The sequence below is a fragment of the Stegodyphus dumicola genome, chromosome 2, assembly GCF_044657685.1.
Source record: "Stegodyphus dumicola isolate Sdum_Otavi_A_Nest chromosome 2, ASM4465768v1".
Taxonomy (NCBI): domain Eukaryota; kingdom Metazoa; phylum Arthropoda; class Arachnida; order Araneae; family Eresidae; genus Stegodyphus; species Stegodyphus dumicola.
The window spans coordinates 150377388-150403993 of NC_140769.1; the positions used below are offsets into that span (position 1 = coordinate 150377388).

General features: G+C 34.3%; 2 protein-coding genes across 7 annotated transcripts in view; one reads left to right on the forward strand and one right to left on the reverse strand.

Moving 5' to 3' along the window:
• The window catches only part of LOC118204155 (uncharacterized), a 79776-nt gene extending 60148 nt beyond the window's left edge, over positions 1 to 19628 (reverse strand). For all 6 annotated transcript variants that reach the window (XM_085811264.1, XM_085811261.1, XM_085811262.1 and 3 more), the window contains exon 1: positions 19384 to 19628. The gene's annotated coding sequence lies outside the window, so the exon portion shown is untranslated. The remainder of the gene's footprint in view (positions 1 to 19383) is intronic.
• A 259-nt stretch (positions 19629 to 19887) lies between these two features.
• On the forward strand, positions 19888 to 20914 carry LOC118189574 (uncharacterized). Its single transcript, XM_035360196.2, has one exon. The coding sequence runs from the start codon at positions 19928 to 19930 to the stop codon at positions 20783 to 20785; it is 858 nt and encodes a 285-aa protein (XP_035216087.1). The 5' UTR covers positions 19888 to 19927; the 3' UTR covers positions 20786 to 20914.
• Positions 20915 to 26606: the final 5692 nt, after the last annotated feature.

A 26606-nucleotide genomic window follows, 5' to 3' on the forward strand; every position in this document is an offset into this window, starting at 1 on the left:
TCCAGGTATATCAGACAGGCTTCGCAGTAAAAACCTTTCAAAACAGTCTCCATGAGGCATTCGAATGTAGCCGGCGCATTGCAGAGTCCAAACGGCATCACCTTGAATTACCAAAGCCCTTGTTACATAGCAAATGGCGTCTTTTCTCAGTCGTCAGGATGTATCTCCACTCTTTAGATCAAGCATCAAAACCCCTTGCTTACAGAAAGAGTGTCCAGAATGTTGTCACTTCTAGAAAGAGAGTAGCTGTCCTTCTTCGTAACCTCGTTCAACCAGCTGTAGTCAATGCAGAATAGGGTTGAACTTTCTTTCTTCCTGATGAGGACGATGCCCATGGACTTGCTGAAGGCTTGATGGCAGGATTCTTGCATGTCTTTCAGTTTTCCTACCTCTTCCTGATGTCTCAGATATTGCCTACTTGGTGGATGAACACCAGTATCGATTTTATCAGCTGCGCCAAATTGGTTCGACCCGCGTCAGAAGACGAGCAGGAGAAAACATCTTGAAGTTCTTGAATGACACATTCGGCAGCTTTCCTCTCTTCATTGCTTAATTGTGCACTCTGCAATAACTCTGTAATACCCTCAGAAGACATTGATTCTGGGATGTTACTGTTTCGTTTAACGCTGGTTACTGAGTACATGCTGCAACCACTTCACCTTTCTTAATAACTCCTGACTTTTCAGTTATATAGGCATCTCTCACTGGGATAACTGTCCTCGATACCTCGACGAGTACTGAGGCTACTAATACTCCTCTCGGGCTCATACATGATAGAAGATACATATAATGCATTTGGATTATATGTATATTGTATCATTCATCAACAGTTCTGTTGTTTAATTCATCAATAGTTTGTTTATTCAAGGCTAAAACTTTTAAACCCAAAAATCTTTTTAATTCATTACATATTGATTCCTCTTTCATATCAGTTTTTCAATATTCAACAAATAATAATGCTTGGAAAATTTTTCCTTCTTTTACAAAGTCCTTCACAAATCTCCTATAGTAGGTGTAATTCTCAGCTGATGGACATTTTCGGAACATACTCGATGACCCCGTAGAGGAAATTTTTTAGGCTATGGATCCAGGAAGTAAATTTTCTTCTTGCTTGCACTATAATTTTGTTACAGATTTGGCATTGAAATAGCTAATGTTGGTAGAATTATAAATTAAATTGTTTTATTCCCTGTGCAGTGCAGCGCGTGACGAATATTAAAAGAAAGCTAAGCCGGAAAAATTGAAAATACAAGAGTGTGTGCATTTAGCTTTTAATAAAAATCTCTTTTTTTATTTCGAGAAAGATCTCGCGTGCGATTTAAAAATCTTATCAATTGGAGGAAAACCTCTCAGTTCGGTTAGTCAGTTATTTCAGTTAGCTTGTTGTTGTTTTAAGAGTTTGTTCAGAAAACTGCTCTTGTTGATTGTAGCGAATTTGTGGATTAGCTTTCTTCAGCTGTTTTGAATTAAGTTCTATTGAACGTTTGAGTAGTTAAAAGATAACTACTGTGAGATATTGTAATACTGCACGATAATTTGAGGAAATTTAAGCATATTTGTTGTGATAATAATAAATTTTGTTCATTTTTCATTCACTCGTACATTCATTTTGTGACGAACCCGTACGCACACAACAATTTTCGGTGTCAGAAGTGGGATTTGAATGCCAATAACAAGAGCGATGGAAGAGCAATTAAGGCAGTTGATATAAGCCTTTGCCTCTTTTAAAGAAGAAATTAAAGAGGAGATGAAATTTGGTCAGAAAAAGATGAAAGCTAGCCAAGCATCCTTTAACCACTTCCCTTACAATTTTTTTTGAAAAAAATTGCAAAAAATCATCACATTTTTTTATTTTATTATTAAATACAACAAAACGAAACAATTCAAAATATGTAGGTTTTAAATTGAATTTTTAATTTTTTGAAGGTTGTAAAAGCATTTAGTTTTAGTATTAGTTTACTATCCCGCGTTATCTCGGGCAAACGGAAAAAAGTGAAATATTAATCTTTGTATGAGAGCTTTTGAAACAAAAGACAACATAGAGTGATACCTGACATTCTACACTGGTATCTGGTCTCTTTTCTTACTGGCTTACTGCTGGAATCTTTTTCACGGGAGCACAGAGTACACTGTCTCGTTGGATTTGATTTTTTTTTTCCCACCTTTTCATAATTACTATCTGAAAAATCATCGCTTTCGCTATCTTGCATCATTGCCATTATTTTATTTTTTCAACGCATGCATCCTTCTTTATACATTACTAATCCACAAGTCAACGTATACTATAAAATAGGGAAACACGTGACCAATCCCTCCAAAAGAATCGCGCAACCAACAAAATTTGGCAAATTGCCAATCAAAGCTGAATATTTCCTTTCATTTCTTCCAGACCGAATAAAACCGTGATAAAAGAAATCGTACTAACAAATTCTGCTTCGCCCAAGTTTTCTCGGGATAATAATTAACTGCAATATATATGAACTCGAGATAAATTGGGATAATCAGGCAAGCGGTTAAAAAAGAGATTAAAGCGCGGCAGGAAGCCGTTAAAGAGAAAATGGATGCTGGTCAAAAATCCGTTAAAGACGAGATGAAAGCAGGTCAGGACAAAATGAAAAGAGAAATTACCTGCGCAATAGAAAATAAATTTGAGGCTATGGAAGGCAGAATAGACGCGGTCGATATTAAAGTTGGACAAATTGAGAAAACGTTTCTTCTGTCAAAGAACAAATAGAAGACAGAGTTTCGGCCGTGGAACTACAAATAGATTACAGAGTTGATTCAGTCAAAGAAGAAATAGAAGGAAGAGTTTGTTCCATTAAACAACAAATCGAACAACAAATTGATGAGAGAGTTTCTGCTGTTACCAAAGAAATGGATATTTAAAAGAAATTCGTAGTGACGGCAGGGAGCAACAGTGATGATTTTAAATTCTTACCGATGCCTGCTCGTCCATCTCTGAAGCTATCTACATATGATGGGAAGACATCCTGGCAAGTGTATAAGACCCAATTTCAATATGGTTGCAGATGCGAATGGATGGGATTCCCAAGCTAAGGCCTGTCATCTCGCCGCTTCTCTGAGAGCAGACGCAGTGGATATCCTGCAGACGCTTCCTGAAAACCAGAGACTAGACTTGGAAGTTCAATCCGGCGCATTGGAGCTGCGCTCTGGGGAAAAGTGTTTGAAAGACTACAGCAGGCTTCAACTAAAATCCCGTCAACAGAAGCCCACTGAAACACTTCAGGAGCTAGCCACGGATGTTGAAAGGCTGCCACATCACGCCTTTCCGGAGTGCCCGACAGAAACAAGAGAAATCCTCTCGCTGCAATATTTCATCGATGGCATCCAGGACCGTGAAATACAGAAATCACTGTGAATGGCGGATGTTAAAGATTTGAAAAGCGCTTTAGTGTACGCCATGAAATTCGAGGCAGCCAGCAAGCCACTCGTCGAGACCACCACCCAATCAGAGCTGCTCAAGTCCAGGAGCCAGGGGGATGAAGTCACTGCTCGTCTAGACGATTTAACTAGACAACTGAACGCCTTGAGATGGAATATTGGTGATAAGAAACCGACCGTTAAGTGCTGGAACTGCGGTGCTGAAGGATACATCCTGATGACCGAGAAAAGACGGCATTTACTACGGGACAAGGACTTTGGCAGTTCAAAGTGATGCCGTTTGGACTGTGTAATGCGAATGTTTGGACTGTGTAATGTGTATTCGAACGTCTTATGGAGACTGTTTTGAAAGGACTTTCCTACGAAGCCTGTCTGATATACCTGGACGATATCATCATTGTTGGAAAGAGTTTTGAAGAACATCTAGAAAATCTTAGAAAGGTGCTTCAGAAACTGAAAGAAGCCAATCTGAAGCTGAGTCTCGCTAAATCAAACTGTTCCGAAAGGAAGCGACTTACTTGGGACATGCCATCTCTGCAGAAGGTTTGTGCTCGGATCCTGAAAAGGTATCAGCGGTTAAATCCTGGAAACGTCCCGAAAATGTCCATCAGCTGAGAAGCTTCCTAGGGCTTTGCACCTACTATAGGAGATTCACGAAGAACTTTTCTTCCATCGCAAGATCCCTTCACAAGCGGACAGAGAGCACGCAAAAGTTCTTGTGGACAAAAGAATGCGAGGATGCATTTAGCAACTTAAAGAAGGCTTTAACATCCGCTCCGATCCTGACATATCCTCAGCTCGACAGACCATTTATTCTTGACACAGACGCGAGCAATGAAAGTGTCGGTGCTGTTTTGTCCCAAGAAATAGACGGCCAAGAACATGTAGTGGCGTACTGGAGCAAGTGCCTGTCTAAACCGGAGAGGAATTACTGTGTCACCAGGAAAGAGTTGCTCGCCACAGTCAAAGATGTAGAACATTTCCATCATCATCTATATGGCAGAAAATTCCTCCTTCGCACGGACCATGCCTCATTGGCCTGGCTTTTAAATTTCAAGAATCCTGAAGGTCAAATAGCCAGTTGGATACAGAGACTCCAAGAATATGACATCACTATCCGTCATCGTAAGGGATCATCACACGGAAACGCCAACACCCTGTCTAGACGACTTTGCCCAGAAAGCTGCCGATATTGTTCCAGGGTGGAAGCGAAATACAAGCTGCTGACTCCAGTCGCAAGACAAATTACAACATCAACATCGGCTGATCGAGACCCGTGGAATGATGATGAAGTCTGGAAAGACCAGCGCTGGAAGACCGCGACATTAAACCCATAATTGATTTAATGGAGTCATCAAACAAAAAACCTACCTGGCAGGACATTTCTATCTGTAGTCCTACAACAAAACAATACTGGGCACTCTGGAATTCACTTTACATTCGAAACGGCGTCTAATGCCGGAAATTCGAATCGGATGATGGGAAGACGTTCCGATGGCAACTGATACTTCCAAGATACCGGATTCCTGATGTCCTTAAAGAACTACATAACAGCCCTACAGGAGGTCACTTTGGAATAATGAACACCTTGCAGAGAGTTCGTGAGCGCTTTTACTGGAATAATGCGAAGGATGACGTGCTAAAGTGGTGCTGATCTTGCAATGCCTGTGCAGCTCGGAAAGGACCGAAGAGACGCAGCCGAGGCAAGCTGCAACGTTACAACGTAGGGGCACCTTTTGAACGTACCGCCTTTCACATCTTGGGACCTCTGCCACGAACTGCTGATGGCAACAAATACATACTCATTGTCATTGATTAATTCACCAAGTGACCTGAAGCGTACCCCATTCCTGATCTGTCATAATAGCTGAGGTGATGGTACAGCACTGGATTTCCAGGTTCGGAGTGGCTCTTCAGTTACGTTCCGATCAGGGAAGGAATTTTACATTGGCAGTAATCAAAGAACTCTGCAAACTACTCAGCATTGACAAAACCCAAACGACGCCATTACATCCCCAGTCGGACGGTATGGTAGAGAGGTTTCCAAAAGTTAGTGGTTTCCAAAAACCAACAGAATTGGGACAAGAAATTACCACTGTTTTTACTGGCTTACCGCAGTGCTGTCCACGAGACTACCAGCTATTCCCCATCACAGATGCACTTCGGTCGTGACCTTCGTCTGCCTTGTGATCTCTTGTTTGGTAGCCCTCTGGATGCTCCTTCATCGTCTGAGAAATATATTCAAGATCTCGAGGCCCGGTTTGAAGTGATGCACAACTTTGCGCGAGAGCGAGTCAACTTGGCGACGGTGAAGATGAAGACCCGATACGACACAAGAGCTACTGAACATCAATTTCACGAAGGAGACAAGGTGTGGTTGTGGAATCTGACTCTGCGGAACGGACCCTGTCCAAACTTACAGTCACCTTGGGATGGTCCATACACATTCCTAAACAGGTTGAATGACGTCGTGGTTCAGATCCTTAAGTCTTCGAACTCTAAACCTAAAGTCGTTCATTACGACAGGTTAGCTCATTACTATGGCCATAGTACGTAATGTAAATAATTGTAAATAGTGTAAGACCATGGTCCTTTTTGTTTCTAAATGTGTTTTTAGTATTTGATTTGTATTAATTTGATAACATTTGATTTGCATTTAGTATTTGATTGCATTTATTGTTCATGTTTTTTTTTTTTTTTTTTTTTTTTTTTTTTTATTGTAATGTAATGCTTATTATTGTATTTATGGCTTAGTTGTAAGTTTGGCTTCCGGTCCAGGGATTGTACTGCCCGGGAAGTGCAGTCCTTGGGAAGGGGGCAGTGTTACGGATTTGGCATTGAAATAGCTAATGTTGGTAGGATTATAAATTAAATTGTTTTAGTCCCTGTGCAGTGCAGCGCGTGACGAATATTAAAAGAGAGCTAAGCCGGAAAAATTGAAAATACAAGAGTGTGTGCATTTAGCATTTAATAAATATCTCTTTTTTTATTTCGAGAAAGATCTCGCGCACGATTTAAAAATCTTATCAATTGGAAGAAAACCTCTCAGTTCAGTTAGTCAGTTATTTCAGTTAGCTTGTTGTTTTAAGAGTTTGTTCAGAAAACTGCTCTTGTTGATTGTAGCGAATTCGCGGATTAGCTTTCTTCAGCTGTTTTGAATTAAGTTCTATTGAACGTTTGAGTAGTTAAAAGATAACTACTATGAGATATTGTAACATTGCACGATAATTTGAGGAAATTTAAGCATATTTGTAGTGATAATAATAAATTTTGTTCATTTTCATCGACTTGTGCATTCATTTCGTAACGAACCCGTACGCACACAACAATATCGTCTTCGGCTATGATTTTGTGGACAGATTTAACTCTTTCATTATTAATTCCAAATAAGGCTTATGTCCTCAGTGGCAGAATGCAGTTTGTTATTTTTAAATCCAAAGGAAAAATTTTATTTCCTTGGAAAATTCAATTCGAGTATGGAAGGATCTGTAATTTCTGCCACTTATGCCATAGGCGACACTTCCAAACATGATGTTAACGTTTACTTTTCTGTCAATCGCAATCTTTTTCCCGGACAGTCTAGAGGGTAAGGCAAAGCAGGGTCCAGATAAATTTACCTTCCAACTGTTGAGGGAAAGCTCTTTGGATGATAGTAATATTGGCTCCTATATTGATCGTCATATTGCACGAACTCCATTGATATGTCCCATGACACAGTCTATTACTGCTGAAACTCATTTCAAAAATCTAAAGAACTTTAAAATGGGGCTTCTCATTATCTGGCAACATCTGTCGCATGGGATGGCCACTAATTAATTCCCTGCTTCTTGCTAGAAGACGTCTTAACTTCTGTGCTCTGGGGTGTTCTACAATTACGTCGTTCTTGGCCTTCAGTACCACATTTCCAACACTTAAGAGTGGGTCTGCTGTTAATCCTATTCCGTATCAAGGCATTGACTCATTTAGTTAAATCCTCTAAACAAGCAGTCGCTTGATCCATGGGCTCTTGAACTTGAGCAGCTCTGATTGGGTGGCGGTCTGTATGAGTTACCTGGTGGGCTGCCTCTAATTTCATGGTATACACTACAGGGTTTTTCAAATCTTTGGCATCCACTATTCGCAGAGCTTTCTGTATTTTGGGATCCCAGATGCCGTCGATGAAGTACTGTAGGAACAATATTTCCCTCGTTTCTGTCAAGCACTCCAAAAAGAAGAGACGAGACAGCCTTTCAACATCCATGGCAAGCTCCTGGAGTGTCTCCGTGGGCTTCTGTTGATTGGATTTTAATTGAAGCTTGCTGAAGTCCAAAGGATATCCACTGAGTCTGCTCTGAGAGAAGCAGCGAGACGACAAGCCTTGGCTTGGGAATTCCACCATTTGCTTTTTCCACTACAGAAAACTGTGTCTTATATACATGCTAGAAGGCCGTCCCATCATATGGGGATAGCTTCAGAGAGGGATGAGAAGGCACAGATGAAAATTTAAAACTATGAATATTGCTCCCTGCCTTTGCTACAATTTTTTTATGATATCAACTTCTTTGGCGGCTGCAGAAACCGTCATCAATTTGTTGTTTGATTTGTTGGTGGACAGAAGAAACTTTTCCTTCGATTCGTTGCTCCACAGTAGAAACTCTCCCTTTTATTTGTTCTTTGATAGAAGAAACCGTTTCTTCAATGTCTCCAATTATATTTTCAACAATGTCTATTCTGCCGTCCATAGCCTCAAATTTGTTTTCTATTGTGCAAGTTATTTCTCTTTTCATTCCTCTTGACCTGCTTCAATCTTTTCTTGATAAACTTTCATCCATCTTTAACACATTTTTATCCAGCTTTCATCTTTTCTTGAACAGCTTTCATTTCCTCTTTAATGGATTTTTTACCAGCTTTAATCTTTTCTTTAACTGATTATTAACCAGCTTCTATCTTTTCTTGAAATGCAGGCTGCCACCAACTGCCCTAATTGTTTCACCATCTTGTCACTGGCATACAACCCCAATCCTGACAGACCAAAAAGTATTGTGTGCATACAGGTTCGTAATAGATTCAATGCACAAGTTTAATAAGTTAATTACATTTATTCTTATCAAAAGAAATATATCAGAATGCTTGAATTTTCCTCAGAGATATCCGTACAAGCGTTCACAATATTACGCAGTAATAATCAGTAGTCAATACTTTGAACAACTAAAAAGGTAAATAGAATGCAATGCACAGTGCATTGAAAGAGAAAGCTAATCCGATCTCATCGTGAATTCAGAACAATAGCAACAGCAGATAACTAAACAACTGAGCTGAGATGTTCTCAGTCTAGTTTTTTATAGCTTTAATTGCTCACACAAGATCTGTCTAGTAATTTCTGCTTCTTGAGATTTCTGGAAAGCAAAAGAGTGTGGAATTACAGTTATGGCTAACAAGCTAACATAGTAGTCAATTACATTTATTCGATTTAAATGCCATGTGCTCCAGTATTTTCACTTTTCCACCATAGATTTTTCTTAAAATTTGTCTTGTGTGGCATTGCACAGAGAAATAAAAATAATTTTCATTATAATTCTACTAAAATTAACTATCTAAATACAAAATTCCTAACAATATTATAAAAATAGTAAACTTCGTTAAACAAAAGCCACTTCACTCCAGAATTTTTAAAATGCTCTATGAAAACTTGAATAAAGAGCACATAAATCTGTTATACAGGAAAAATAGCCAGCAGAGGCTAAGTGAAATGTTGCCAGGTGGAAGGCAAAGTAATGAAAGAGAAAATTTGGTTAATCTTTGGATTATGGTAATTTGGCGATTTCTTGGTGACCAACCCTGCTACAGCAACCTGCTAGTTTTGTTTTGGATGCTATTTTGTTTTCACAAGGTAAAGGCTTTTTTTTTTTTTTTTTTACTCAACATTTTTTTTCCAACATATGCTAGAACTTTTATGGAACAAAAGTGCTTAATCAAGACGAAGATTAGGTGCGAAATTGGGAGAAAGTGCAGAATCGCCCATGTTTGCAGCGTTTTTAAGAATTGCACATACACGGTATCATCCATGTACACGTCGACCTATTTTCTCTTTAAAAAAAAAATCCCAGAATTGCACAAAAATGGCGTTGCGCACACTCTTGACTTTATCCATGTACACTGCTAAAGTCCTAGCTAGTAACCTTTATCGCCTTACCAAAATGTCGCCAAACTACCTGTTACCATATTCCAAAGATTAGCCGAAAATTTATTTACATGCAGCACTATTTATACGCTTGGAACGCTTCATTTTAATCCTAAGGAGTGAGCGGGTGAAAGATTTCATGCTGCGGCTACTGCAGGAAAAGCGTGATGTAAAATGGTGTAAGATGATGCTCTGATGAGGGAATATATGCGATTAAGAATTTAAAGGACTGGTTCCAATTAAGATTAATTTGGCAATAAATTTTCTTCCTATTTTGATATCTTATGCATATAGATTTTTCTTTATTTAACAATATATATTTCAATCGTATATATTTGTTTAAATTTAAATTTCATTCCTTGCAGCAATGGTGCAAAGAATTAATTAAATTTGTATTTAAATTAAATTTTACTGATCTTTAAATTATGGTAACTTGGCGATTTTTTGGCGACCAACTCTGCTACAGCAACCCTCTATTTTTTTTCGCCGCCATTTTGTCTTCACGAAGTAATGACATGTTTCTTTTCTTTTTATTTACTCAACACTTTTTCCAACAATCTACTAGCTGATTAACACTTATGCTAGAAACTTTATGTAACAAAACTGCTTAATCATGACAAATATTAACTGCAAAATTGGGAAAAAGTGCAGAATCGCAAACTCCTTGCGCGTTTTTCAGAATCGCACATACACAGTAACCATGTACACGTCGACTTATTTTTACTTAAAAAAACATCCCAGAATTGCACAAAAATGGCATTGCACACACTCTTAACTTTATTCATCTACACTACTATCTTCTCATAAATTCTAAAAATTTGCAGGAAAATTTTCTTAATCTTTAAACTCGGTAAAAAGCACATATATGAAATTACCTCATCGCGAAAAAGTATATACCCTTTCCAAATATGAACATTTCCACGTATAAAATAAATAAAATATCCAAAAACTTTTACCTCTAAATTATCTATTATATTATAAACGTCACCAACGAATTCATACCGCAAACATTACAAATACTTAGTGTCAAATATTTAAATTATTTCCATGCACGTTTACTTCCACTCAAACGTATACCAAATTCCTACAAACATAAAATGGTTAATCTTCAGATTATGGTAACTTGGCAATTTTTTGGCAACCAACCCTGCTACAGCAACCTGCTAGTTTTTGTTTGGACACCATTTTGTTTTCACAAAGTAAAGGCATGCTTTTTTTTTTTTTTTTTTTTACTCAACATTTTTCCTCAACAATCTGCTAGCTGAATTACCCTTACGCTAGAACTTTTATCGAACAAAAGTGCTTAATGCAGGGTTGCCACTCAAACAGGAGAATGAAATTCCCTGACGTTTCCAGGTTTTCCAGGTGCGTTTCAAGAAAATTCCAGTCTATCTGCGTAATGTACGTTGGCTACGCTAAGAGGTAAACTATGGTATTACTTGTATTGTGTAGCAAATTCACTTAATTATTCAATAAATCCCAGAGGACATTTATTCTTAATTATTCTTGGTATACTTTGTTTGATAATTTTGTTTACTTTTCCCCTTAAGAAACTTAATAAAATTTAAGATATATACATTGGATAACAAATGTATGTTTTATTTAATTATTACTCATGATCATCACCAGTTCAACACGAGGCTAATCCGGTCCTTATAAATCACAATGCAATGCTAAATAGTTAGGTTAGATTTTAGGTAAATTTAATTTGTGTGAGGTATGTTCTTAAAAAGCACCTTAACACTTGAAAACACAAATATAATTATAATAGTTGTTTTCTCCACTGAAGATTGAGATTAGAATCTTCCCAATCTGGAATAAAAATAAGGCTTTTTTTTGCAAACATTCTGCAGCTAAACGAAACAAAGAAATCTATTTTAATAACTTGAGGTATTTTATATTTAGTTCGCAGCATACATAAGAAAAAAATTGTGCATTAAATTTCGTGATGGTATGTCATCATACTGCTAGAATTAATTTCAAGATTATGCCAGAGAAAATTTCCTGAAATTTAGAAATATTATTTACTAATAATTAATAAATTTAGAGGGAAGAAGCATCATTAAATTATACGAATAACAAAAATAAAGATAATTACTTAAAAATTGAATTAGAATAATCAACGATATTTTAGCGAATATAGTTATATTACATGGTTAGCCTAGATGACAGATTACTATTTTTTATTTTACTGCAAAATGGCAAGGTATTTATTAAAAAGAAAAGTTTTAAAAGATTTTGCAGTAAAATTCTAGTATACGGTAAGGCTTTGGCACGATTTTGAAAATTGTCGCCAAGACCAAAATGACCCGTTTACTGCGCATCATCATGTCGCCAAATCCATACATGGAGATTATTTTAACCAAAAAACGTCTATGCAAAGAATCTCTAATTCTTTGGTCTATGTAAAGAAGAAAATTTTCCATACAAGTAAAATGCTATTACGCCGCTAGAATGCGGAGGGAAAATTTGCCAAGGGATTTGGCGACGGAACCTGGCGGCCAGAATTTCCCTCTCCGCGATGTGTACCGGAAATTGAGAAACGTGTTAAGAAGAAACGTTCTTTGACAAAAAGAAAGCTACGAAAATCCGTTTTTAAATTATTGCGAAAAATCCAAGAAGAAACGTTTCATCATAGGACGATTCTTCTTGGATTTTTCGCAATAATTTTAAAAACGGATTTTCGTAGTTTCCCCCTCCCTGAAAATTACTAACCTATGAATTAATTTAATTGCGCCAAAAAATATTTTCTTGTGCCGTGCACTACAATATAGCAAGTGGTAAAGTGTCTCATTTACGCCGCTCCACATCTGCGAGTGCAATCCAGAGCTATAACTCGAGAAATAAACAATCTCATTGTCAGGCGACGTGTGCACCATGTTATTTTCATTTTTGCGATAAATGCTTATGGACGTGGTGTTCACGTCGCTCGCAGTTTGAGACAAAAACATCTCGACGTGCGTAGCACGTCTTTTTAGCGCAAGTGGTTAAAGAAATTTTAAAGGATATTCATTTAATGAACTCTTGATAACGTGACCTTCGAACTTCGACACCGGTTTCCAGCTTTGGCAGCAGATATATCACGCATGCACAGCTGTTTCCCTCTATGATGGAACGGAGCCACGTCTGTTGCAGAGAGGTTTTCCTTCTTTACAATACATATTCTTTGATTCTAACCTCCATGGTACCGTATACTAAGATTAAACCCATTTTGTTTTATACGAGAACAGGTACTTTCTTTAGTTCATGCACTGCACATGCGATTCTCGAGAATACTGGAAACCAAAAGTTGCGGGAAACTTGCTTACTAGACCGTCAATCTTGGAATGCCTGCTATTGTTAGCTGGGCGAGTTCAATATACGCAGGTGAGAGGAATAGAAAGGAAAGGTTCCGGAATAGTTTCTAACGGAAATAATTAGATAGTGGAATGGCTTTCAATGGGTACTAGGGTAAAAAGGGATATGCTCACTGACTTATTTCCGAACCGTGGAAGGAGTTTCACTGCTTATTTTTATCCTCCATGTTTTATTGAACATTTTGTTTAAGGACAGATTAATTTTTATCAATTTATAAAACAAAAAAAAAAAAAAAATATTTCGTACAGAAATACGTGTTTGCAGTGTAAAATAGTATGCTTATTTAAAATTTGCTTAAAGGCATAACGTTTTGGCGAAATTACATAATTTTGTTTATTCCAACGAAATTTAATATTTATCAGAACTCTTATTACGGTAAAGTAACAGAGTATTGCATGAAGTTACAATACCTAACTGTAAAGTGTTTATTTACTTAAGGTATTGTAGAAAATTGTAACTCTAAAAAAGGGGAGCAGACAATCAATAAGAATAATAAATAATACACTTGCTAACGAAGCGCTAGCTATCCTCATAAAGCAGGAGCCCGTTCATAGTAGGCCCTCAATCCCGGAACCACTGAAATTCCCTATACTCAAAATGCCTTTTCCTTTCTCCTCTTTAGCTCATCCCTACTTTCACGTACCATACCTACAAATCTTGGACTCTTCCAGCAAACAGTAGAATTCGTTCCGAGATTGAGCGCCTACTAACTTGCTTTGCCTTTCTAAAAGGCAATCAAATTGGAGCTGCGAAAATTGGCTCTATGCCAGCAGACACTCACGTGATAGGCAATTCGCCAAAAAAGTTATCTCTTTCGACCTCGGCGCAAAAATCGCTTTTTTTGGCGGGATCATTGTATGAACTTCCCTGACTTTTCCAGATTTTGACAAAAATACTTAAATTTCCTGACTTTTCCCTGAATTTTTTGGTCAATTTTCGAATTCCTTGACTTTTCCCGGTTCTCCCGGTTTTCCAGATAGCATGGCAACCCTGTTAATGATGACGAAGATTAGGTGCGAAATTGGAAGAAAGTGCAGAATCGCCCACTGCTTGCAGCGTTTTTAATAATTGCACATACACGGTATCATCCATGTACACGTCGACCTATTTTCACTGAAAAAAACATCCCAGAATTGCACAAAAATGGCATTGCGCACACTCTTGACTTTATCCATATGCACTATGCACTGCTAAAGTCCTAGCTAGTAACCTTTATCGCCTTACCAAAATGTCGCCAAACTACCTGTTACCATATTCCAAAGATTAGCCTTAAATTTATTTAAATTCAATTTATTCTTATGAAACAATACTTTTAGGCATATATATTCTATAGTTAGGATTTTAGATCAATATGTAACACTCTTAAGAATGAATCTGAAATATTAAAATTGAAATATAAATGTCAGAAATTGTATTTAAATATGTGTAATGCTCATCAGTTTTTATTTCTTGGGATTTATTTAGGGTTTTCATCCGCAGAGACCCCGTTGGCGCTTCGGGAAAGAACCCATTGGCGCCGTTGCATTTTTACTCGCCAAGCTCGTCGTTCATCAACGATGAGCTGAGCCGTAAACGTGATATTTTGCAAACGTGATTTTTAGTGCATGTAAATTCAAATTAGCAGACAAAACAATATATTAAGCATATGGTAGTAAAAATTCACAGATAATAAGCATGTAGATGTAAAACTAACTTGTTAAACGTGATATACGAAAATTGTATTAAATTCAAGTTAGCACAGAAAAGAATATATTAAGTACAAGACAATATATAAGCATTTATAACGGAAATAAAAAATTCATTTGAAAAATATAAATTAGTATTAATGTACTATAATTAACCTGTTAAACGTGATAAACTAAAAAAAATTGTCTTAAATTCCAGTTAACACAGAAAACAATATATTCCTTACACCAGCAGTGGTTTGCTAATTTTGATGACCATGGTGATGCATCAAACTATTCTGTAATCTTAGATAATCAATAATCATCTATTCATGTCACACCTGCCATCCTCTGAAAGGTTATTGTTAGAAAAGCATTAACAATATATTATCTTGTTAAAATTTTACACCAGAAAATTGATTTATTCTCATAATTTTAGATGACAATAACCAATAATAAAAATAAAAGCATTACTTAGTTATTTAAATTGCTGGTTCTTAGAGCTGTTAATAATTAAGAACACAACGTGAACAGCCGTGTTACAAATTAGCATTCACCCCTCCCGCCATATTTTCTTCCTTTCATCCCGAACCGAGAACCGGCATCTATCTATTCGTTGTTAAAAAATTCAGAAAAAATAATAATAAATAAGAGAAGAATAATATAAATCTGCAAATGTGAACAACGACAGTGATAATTCAATAAAATGAACGCATGAGGAATGGTTGCAAACTTCGAACAAGTGAATAGGTGACCAGGTTTGAACTATTATCGCCAAAGTTGGCGATGTTTACATTTACCGGGTTCTCTGCGGAAGTGCTTCCTTTATTTATTACAAAGCATGTAAACACTATCAGAAAAAGAAAGATCTCTTTAGTTAATCTTCGGATTATGGTAACTTGGCGATTTTTTGGCGAAAATTTGGTGACCAACCCTGCTACAGCAACCTGCTAGTTTTTTTTTTTTTAATTCAACATTTTTTTTTTTTTTCAACAATCTGCTAGCCGAATCACGCTTATGCTAGAACGTTTATGGAACAAAAGTGCTTAATCATGATGAAGATTAGGTGGAAAATTGGGAGAAAGTGCAGAATCGCCCACTGTTTGCCGCGTTTTTAAGAATTGCGCATACACGTCACGTGTACACATGTTGACATGTACATGTCGACCTATTTTCACTTGAAAAAAATCCCAAAATTGCACAAAAATGGCACTGCACACACTCTTGACTTTATCCATATACACTGCTAAAGTCCTAGCTAGTAACCGTTATCGCCTAACCAAAATGTTGCCAAACTAGCTGTTACCATATTCCAAAGATTAGTCCAACTTATTTGCTCACCAACAGATGTTACAGAACAACCCTTTAAGATACATCAACTTGTCTGGTATATATATAGTGTTACGAATTTGGCATTGAAATAGCTAATGTTGGTAGAATTATAAATTAAATTGTTTTATTCCACGTGCAGTGCAGCGCAAGACGAATAATAAAAGAAAGCTAAGCCGTAAAAATTGAAAATACAAGAGCACATACATGCATTTAACATTTAATAAATATCTCTTTTTGATTTCGAGAAAGCTCCAGAAAGTTCTCGCGCACGATTTAAAAATCTTATAAAAAGGAGGAAAACCTCTCAGTTCAGTTAGTCAGTGATTTTAGTTAGCTTGTTGTTGTTTTAAGAGTTTGTTTAGAAAACTGCTCTTCTTGATTGTAGCAAATTTGCGGATTAGCTTTCTTAAGTTGTTTTCAATTAAGTTCTCTTGAACGTCTGAGTAGTTAGAAGGGCTGATCTTTGGAATATGGTAACTGGTAGTTTGGCGACATTTTGGAGGTGATAAAGGTTACTACCTAGGACTTTGGTAATAATGTGAGCAGTACTCAGTTCCGATTACGCATTATTTTGTGTGACGGAAATGAGAGATCATGAGATATGTCATGTGATATTAATGGACGAATTACAGTTCTTTAATCGGAAAGGGGGGGGAATTTGGAAAAATATCTGTGGCAGTATATTATTTTGTATTAAGCTTCATTGTGTGTTGTGTGAAGTAGTGTTGAATAATTTTCGGATTGTATGGCGCTGTCCAATATTATTTTAAAGATCTGGAAACATACCAATACAATAGAGAGCACATGGAGTGCTATAAAAAGCGCCATTCCGAGGCATTGTGATAAAGAGAATTTTGCTTTTTATTTAGCGGAGGAAGTATAGAGGAAAAATTCGCAGAAAAAATCCTTCAATAATTTTATTGAATCAATAATAAAAGTGTATCCACCATGTAAGCAAGATTCTGAAGAAGATTAGGTAAGTTAGTATTTTTAATTATTTGAGGATATTATTTTTATGCATTGTTCTAAATGTAAGGTGGAAGTAAAGTAATTTGGTATTATTGGAAAATAGTTATTAGCAATAATTTAGTTTAAAGTAATTAGGAATGTAAGCTAATTTTTATTGATTTAATGTATGTGCTTATTTATATTTTAAGTAGTGTTTTTGAATTTAATTATATTTTAATTAAATGATAGTTATTTTGTGAATTATATGTTTGTAGAATTTGCTATACGTTTGAGTGGAAGTAAACGTGCATGGAAATAATTTAAATATTTGACACTAAGTATTTGTAATGTTTGCGGTATGAATTCGTTGGTGACGTTTATAATATAATAGATAATTTAGAGGTAAAAGTTTTTGGATATTTTATTTATTTTATACGTGGAAATGTTCATATTTGGAAAGGGTATATACTTTTTCGCGATGAGGTAATTTCATATATGTTCTTTTTACTGGGTTTAAAGATTCAGAAAATTGTCATGTATTTTCGTAAAATTTTTCTAATTTATGAGAAAAAAGCAGTGTACATGGATATAGTGAAGAGTGTGCGCAATGCCATTTTTGTGCAATTCTGGGATGTTTTTTTAAGTAAAAAAAGTCGACATGTACATGGTTTAGTGATATTTTAATTAAATGATAGTTATTTTGTGAATTTTATGTTCGTAGGAATTTGGTACACGTTTAAGTTGAAGGAAACATGCATGGAAATAATATAAATATTTGAAACTAAGTATTTGCAACCATTCTTAATATTTTCGTTATAAATTCGTTGGTGACGTTTATAATAGATAATTTAGAGGTAAAAGTTTTTGGATATTTTATTTATTTTATATATGGAAATGTTGATATTTGGAAAGGGTATATACTTTTTCGCAATCAGGTAATTTCATATATGTTCTTTTTACCGGGTTTAAAGATTCAGAAAATTGTCATGTATTTTCCTGAAATGTTTCTAATTTATGAGAAAAAAGCAGTGTACATGGATATAGTGAAGAGTGTGCGCAATGCCATTTTTGTGCAATTCTGGGATGTTTTTTTAAGTAAAAATAAGTCGACGTCTACATGGTTTATATGTATGTGTTATTCTGAAAAACGTGCAAGGAGTTTGCTATTGTGCACTTTTTCCCAAATTTGCAGTGAACATTTGTCATGATTAAGCAGTTTTGTTAGATAAAATTTCTAGCATAAGTGTAATTCGGCTAGTAGATTGTTGGAAAAAGGGTTGAGTAAATAAAAAGAAAAGAAACACGTCTGTACTTCGTGAAGACAAAAATGTGGCGGAAAAAAAAAAAAAAAAAAACAGAGGGTTGCTGTAGCGGTGCCACATTTTCGCCAAAAAATCGCCAAGTTACCATAATCCAAAGATCAACCGTTAGAAGGTACTACTGTGATATATTGTGATACTGCATGATTATTTGAGGACATTTAATCATATTTCTTGTGATAATAATAAATTTTCTTCATTTTTCATCGGACTTGTGCATTCATTTTGTAACGAACCCGTACGCATGTAAATATATATATATACATGCTGAGGGCTGAAGCAATAATTTTTGCATCAGTGTTTTACATAACTAAATGCACTATTTTATAAAAAAAATTTGACTTGCAGAAACGGCATTCTGTATTACTGCCTTATTATTATGCATATATGACCATCTACAGAATAATTACTTAAGCAGGTCCTCAGTGATGTGAACACAGTTTCATAATTTATTATCATGTTCCTGCTTTTAATTTTCAATTTTATTATATTCCCAAACATTTTATAAGTGGTCAGACTTCAATATTATACATTTTAAATTGCTTACCTTACAATTTTATTGAGGTAAACAATTAGGCACTTTCATTAAAATAAGATTCTTTAATTAATATAATTTTAAATGATTAAAAATGTATCTAAATATCTATGTTTAATATAATTTTTTAAGTTTTTAATTAGTACATAACCATGGTTTTCATATTTAGCTTTTTTTGATATAATGATTTTCATACGCATTAGTGACCGTTTTGGCGCCTTTTTAAAATGTGGGTTTCTCTTCTCGGCACGTAAATCACCGACTTATAAAAAATACATAAAGGAGAGCCTATTTCTAATCAAATTTGAACAACATACTACTAACAACAAAATTTACTGCCATTACTTTACACAATGAGATGTATTTAAAAACTTTTATAAAAATTCAAGGTATTTCAAGATTACTCTAGTTCATAATCGAAATCGCTCACATTCATTGAAATAACAGACAAAAAAAAATTCCCCTCACAATAACAGATATCTGCATAACATCTCAGTTACAATTAGTTTTAAACTTTTTTCGGGAGTTTTAACAAAATATAGTCTGATACAATATACCTTCCTCCAGTACACCAACAACAATAAATACAATACGTATTACGCTATATTACTACTAATAAATTATTCTTAAATAATGAAGTCGCAGTTTAAATTTACATTTACTTACCATTTAAACTTGATTCCAAAATTCAAGCCATTTATTATATAGAAACAAAAACATTGCCGTCCACTTAACAGACTGAACTTAGACTTGTCTTTGAATAACACAATAAAATAAAACACAAAAATTTAAATCCCTTCGCAAATGATCGTGAAATGGATAGTATAACATTTTAATCATCAACACGTTGACACAAGTACATTTTCTTTTTTTTTTCAATAACTGAAACAGCTTTAAAATACAATGACAGAAATGAACGGTTCGATATGGTATTGCCATCCGTAAATATTTACCTATAATAAAAATAATCGCTGAGGCTTTACCTATGATATATGCAGAATAAAAAAATTCTTTTTTAATCCTTATGTATTTACATAATAATAAAAATAGATAAAATTGTTTTAACTTACTACTAAAAAACTGTTAAAATTAAAGTTCTTTTTAACTAAATTAAATGTAGATAGGACGAGCAGCGGTCAGATAAAATACTTCAACTACGACTAAGTTCCTTTTGTGTAGTTGTCTCTTTTCACTTAGCGACGGTGAAGCTATGGCTATGATCAGTGCTAAGAAAGTATTTTGCGAATTAGGTAAGTGCAGTAAATGTATTGTGTATTATAGAGGAGCACAAACCGCTGCTGCTTCTGCTGCACCTCAGTCTCGAATTAAAACATTTTCTATATATCGCTGGGATCCTGAGAAACCTAATGAGAAACCTCATATGCAAAATTATGAAGTTGATCTAAATAATTGTGGACCAATGGTCTTGGATGCATTAATAAAAATTAAGAATGAGTTAGATCCAACGCTTACATTTCGCAGATCTTGCCGTGAAGGTATTTGCGGATCTTGTGCTATGAATATTGGTGGGGTGAATACTTTGGCTTGTATTTGTAAAATTGATACGGATGTTAATAAACCATCCAAGGTATACCCATTGCCTCATATGTATGTTGTTAAAGATCTCGTCCCCGATATGAATAATTTTTATCAACAATATAAGTCAATTCAACCTTGGTTACAGAAAACTGATAATGAACCTTTTGGCCAAAAACAGAATTTGCAAAGTATGGAAGACAGGAAAAAGCTAGATGGCCTGTATGAATGCATATTATGTGCTTGTTGTTCTACTTCTTGTCCTAGTTATTGGTGGAATGGAGATCGTTACTTGGGTCCAGCTGTTCTGATGCAAGCTTACCGATGGGTTATTGATTCGCGAGACCAGGCTACGGATGAAAGACTAAATCGTCTGAGGGATCCATTCTCTGTTTACAGATGTCACACTATTATGAATTGCACTAAAACATGTCCAAAAAGCCTCAATCCTGGTCGTGCTATAGGCGAGTTGAAGAAACTGCTTTCTGGTTTGGCCAAGAAGGATGCACCGCAAATGACTGGAAATGCCTAAATGTTCATAGAAATATAATGTAGATATTTTTAGTCTGATAATTTGTAAACTTCAGATGTTATTTCTAAAAAGTTGTATTTCAACATTTAAGCTATGTCATATTCAAATTAATAAAGGTTTAATCATGTTTTGATGCATTTTTCTCTCCCACAAAAGAAAACTATTTAAATATAGTTCAATTAGTTTTCATTCATAGAGATAAGTATACAGATACTTAACAATTATTCTGTATTCAGTATAGTGAAGTTTAATTTAAAAATATGTAATTTTCAGAATTTAATATAAGTAAATGTTTTTTTTTTTTTTTTCCTTTCTTTCTTGTTTAAGAGTATAGAATTAAATGTACTCTCAGGTTTCATTCATATTTATAAAGCTGTATGGTTATATTAATCTAATCCTAATTTTGAATGAATTATGTGGAATTTTTTTTTTTTTTTTTTATTTCAAGACATATTGTTAAATATTTTACAAGATTTTATTTATTCTCTTCTCAGAAATTTTTAGTTAGTTTTATTCTGAAATTATGTTCTCAAACTTAGGATTATGTGAAGTAATTATTAAGCTACACTCAGCATAATGAGCTATCATTAATCCAGCAAAAATTATATGCTGCAGTTACAAACTAATTAAAACAACTATTTTTTGCAATTATAACATAAAAAAATTACTGTCTGTTAAATAACTAAAAATGAAAAATAATAAATTAAAAGCTTTTTTTTTTGTCAGAAACAATAAAGTTTATGTTGTTACGATTTCTGTTTCATTTTAAAATACTTAGAGCTCTTAAATTAAACAAAGTACATTTGAAACATGTTTTTTGTATTTTTGTTGTGATATTCATACTTATGTTCGAAATGTAATCTCTTTTTGCAGCATGAAGGTATTATTTAAATTGTTTTCTATATTTTGATATCCTTACGGATTAGGGTGCTTATATGTTAATGGGACACAAATAATAAATTGCCATATTTGCAGCAAATCAAAAGTTGGTCATTTTTTCAGTTCATTGTAAATTTTGAACATATTTTTCTTCATACATAACTTTGACTGATTTAAAAGAGAAAGTAGAACTATTTAAATAGTATGAATTTATTATTTATTGCAAGCATTGCTTTATATAAGATTTTTTTAATTTCACAAAGGAGGTCATATTTGATAATATAATATATCAGTTCCTTGTTCATAAGCATGAGAAGTTTATTTTATGCCTATATAATGTACAAGTATCATTCATCATTAGCATAACTTTATCTTGATACTTATCTGTGTCAAAATTCATAAATTGGCTTAGCAATATTAGTTAGCAATAAAATCATATAGAGAAGGGATAGATATCATTCCTTTGTTAATCTTTGGTATTTATTCTATTTCGTAAACAAAGCACTCCAAGTAGTGTGTGTATGTTTATGCGGTGAAAGTGCAGAATCGCCCACTGCTTGGTGCATTTTAAGAATTGCACATACTCGGTATTTACTCCCTTTATCCATGTACACATTGACCTATTTTCACTTAAAAAGTCAAAGAAAATTGACAAAAATCCAATTCTTCTTACTCTTGTAAAAAGCGCCAAACAAATAAGTGGGTGATTCTGCACTTTAGCTATTTATGCTCATGGTCTTGTCACTTATTCAGAAACTTTGCACGTTTTTGGCAACAGGAGTTCATAAAATACTGCAAGTTTGGTTTGTTATTAAAAAAGTGTAGATAAAATTTAGCTGCCATATTATGGTCAAGTAATTTTTCAGCTATGGGAAACAAATGATTCATACCAAATATTATGTCAAATTTTTAAAAGGTTAATCTTTGGATTATGGTAACTTGGCAATTTTTTGGCGAAAATTTGGTGACAAACTCTGCTACTGCAACCCTCTATTTTTTTTTTTTTCGCCGCCATTTTGTCTTCACAAAGTAAAGACATGTTCCTTTTCTTTTTATTTACTCAACACTTTTTCCAACAATCTGCTAGCCGAATTACACTTATGCTAGAAATTTTATGGAACAAAACTGCTTAATCATGACAAATATTAACTGCAAAATTGGGAAAAAGTGCAGAATCGCAAACTCCTTGCGCGTTTTTCAGAATCGCACATACACAGTAACCATGTACACGTCGACTTATTTTTACTTAAAAAAACATCCCAGAATTGCACAAAAATGGCATTGCACACACTCTTAACTTTATCCATCTACACTACTATCTTCTCATAAATTCTAAAAATTTGCAGGAAAATTTTCTTAATCTTTAAACTCGGTAAAAAGCACATATATGAAATTACCTCATCGCGAAAAAGTATATACCCTTTCCAAATATGAACATTTCCACGTATAAAATAAATAAAATATCCAAAAACTTTTACCTCTAAATTATTTATTATAAACGTCACCAACGAATTTATAACGAAAACATTAAGAATGGTTGCAAATACTTAGTTTCAAATATTTAAATTATTTCCATGCACGTTTACTTCCACTGAAACATATACCAAATTGCTACAAACATATAATTCACAAAATAACTATCATTTAATTAAAATATAATTAAATTAAGAAACACTACTTAAAATATAAAAAAGCACATACATTAAATTAATAAAAATTACCTTACAATCCTAATTACTTTAAACTAAATCATTGCTAATAACAATTTTCCAATAATACCATATTAATTTATTTACTTCTTACATTTAGAAAATGCATAAAAATAATATCCTCAAATAATTAAAAATTATAACTTACCTAATCTTCTTCAGAATCATGATTATGTGGCAGATAAACTTTTCTTATTTCCTCCGCTAAATAAAAAGCAATCGTATGTGCGCCTGTTTCAGGATCTTTAAAATCATACTTGGTTCACAGCAAGATGTTGAAAACCTTCATCCTCCAAACAGACATATGACTTCCAGCAATCAGATATTATTGTACCAGGTAGAATATGTTGCTTAATAAAACTTAATAAGCAATCTTTACTTCTATCTCGCACAACCTTAAAAAAACACTTATTACTACCCCTCTCAATCCCACTAAATACCCATTTCGAATTCACTTTAGATAGGGCCATGGGATCCAAAAATTAACCAACACTGTTTCACACAACACAGAATGAAGTTAAATACAAAATTTCCAGATTTCCCCCATTTTCTGATTAAAGAACTGTAATATGTCACATGACATATCTCATGATCTCTCATTTCCCTCACACAAAATAATGCGTAATCGGAAATGAGTATTTCTTACATTATTCCCAAAGTCCTAGGTAGTAACCTTTATCGCCTACCAAAATGTCGCCAAACTACCTTTTACCATATTCCAAAGATTAGCCTTTTAAAAAATTAAGCATGGCCTCTTGTATTGAATGAGGGGTACTTTTCCATTTGGCCGGCGCAAATCTCGTCAAGCAGACTTTATTGGTGGCAACATACAGTATGCACATAAAAAATGTTAACAAATGTTAGTTCTGAGAATTTTTTATTTTGAAGGCGTAAACATTTTAATAGCGTTTAAAATTTTGTAAAAAGGCATTAAAAATTTACTATGCTTTCATGGATCAACATCCTGAGTCTCCGGTTCGTATCACGTGACCCCAAGTGATCTCATCCCACGTTAACTATGCTAAAATTAACTATGTTAAATCTAATTCTCTCAGTAATTATTTACATTACTTTCAAGTTAAATCTTAATTTGGAATAAAAGTTTAAATGCAAAAATTATTTCATTTCGTAAGCATAGCTTACTCGGAAATTATGTTAAACTGCAGTGCTGTACTTCGCTAGTGCATTCTCATTAGAATTGAGGAATTTAACCCTTGACTTTGCCTTTTCTGTATTTTCGGGTGAGCGGTGTGATTTCATCCTAATTGACTTAATTACCACAAATGGCCTTAGGACATAAAATTGAATGGATAGAGTAGACTTTAAAGTACCCCTTGTATTGTGGCGAAGTTGTTGTTTGATTTATCGCCAAGTTGTTGTTTCATTTATGGTAGCCTGAGTAGTTGAATGTCATGGAAACCCTATTGTGACGTAATCGGGTGCATGATTCTGGGAAATTTTGAATAATGGGATGTTTTGTAAGCATTTTTGTGTTGTGTGTTGCTTTGATTCTTTAGATGGTAGAATGGCCGAATATAGTAAGATTAATTTGAAGTTTCTGCACGATTTGGAGCGAAAGGGGAAAAGAACTTTAATTGACCTGGTGTGTAAATGAAGGTTTACTTAGTAGTCATTATAAGTGTCCTGTACGTAGGAAGGATATGTGTCTAGTCCGAATGTAGAAACTGTTTAGATGGGTTTGTAGGAAGAAAGGTTCAGATGGTCACTATGTGAAGTGTTCGATCAGAAAAAGTACCTGGTTTGAGAAAGGTCATTTGAGTATTATTGATATTTTGAATTTTACGTGGCTCTGGGTGTACGAAGCAAACTCGAAAATCATGGTAAGTGAATTGCTTTTGGTAGTGCTTAACCCGCGGGAAAGCGCGTGGGGTGTATCATACCCTAACCCTACATAAAAGTGGAATATTCCTCACTTGTTAAACTGAAATTCTGTGCTGCTTTCAGTAGCTGAGTTTCTAGTTGTGGTTGACTTTCAGAACTGCTTTTTCTTTGCCTGTGTTTTTCAGAAAAAGATTTATCGGTATTTTGTTCGAACTGGGGTATGACATACCCCACGCGCCTCTCCGCATAAGTGTTTTTCTGACTGAATATTTAGTTCAGAAATTTATTTCTAGAGTGTAACAGTAAATATTTCTACTCGCAAGTGATTTTAAAGTACTTGACATTAAATTCTTAAAAATTTTTAACTGCATTATGATAAAAAGAATGGCTTCCTATGAACTGGAGATGCCAACGCCTGTGAGATTTATTAAAAATATTTGAAAGCGATGAAGACTGCATTTCGGAAACTGAAGATGAAACTAAAAATATTTTCTACACTGTTTTGGTTTCGAAAAAGATAAAGCATTAATTCCTGATGTTCCTAAAAAAGGAAAAATGCCTAAAAAAAGTATTTTCACTTTCCACGTACCAGTTGTGTAGTCATTCAAAAAAGCGTAAGATACTTATTATTTTTTTTAATTTAATCTATCAGCTATTTATTAACAAACTCGATGATTTAAAAGTAATAAACAGAGTTCTTCATCTCTATTATTAGTAACTAGTAAGTCCCCAACTCTCTAACGAATCAAATAAGCGAATGTATAAAACTGGCTACAAGTGAATTACATTGGGAATGAGTATAGGAGAATCAGAAAGTAGAAAATAAATCCAACATTAAAGTTTATACAATTTTTGAGACTTGGTGATAAGATTAAATGAAATTAAATAGTAAATAAACATTAATAATTATTTTGTTTTATTTTGCAATGTAATTCAAACTTTACACAACAATGAACGATAAAGTTTACATAATAAATGAAGTCATGAAATTAATCAAAAGTCTCACTACTCTGTGTTTCCAGTAAAAACATTGTTAAGTTATAAAAAAATATGTCAATCAAAATTATAACTTAAATTAGCAATAGCTCCTTAATTCCTCATTTTAATTTGGATGTTTCCCCTTTCTATTCTAAAAATAGTAATAACTTCTCAACTGCATCATTTCTGGTTAATCTGTATCATATGATGTTTACATAACGATGATGATGTAACTAATTAAAAACTTCTTGAACCGAAACATTGCTTTTAATAAACTGCCATATTGGATTACTATGTGCTTTGCTTCTTCTTTTTTGCTAATAATGCTATGCTACTGTCTCCCTATTGCAGCAATGTCAGAAATATAAATATTCTGCAAATAAGAATGAATTGATTGCAAAGTTATTTGTGGC

What these genes read in the sequence shown, in the direction of transcription:
- LOC118189574 (XM_035360196.2), top strand. Translation starts at nt 19,928, where the DNA reads ATGGCTATGATCAGTGCTAAGAAAGTATTTTGCGAATTAGGTAAGTGC.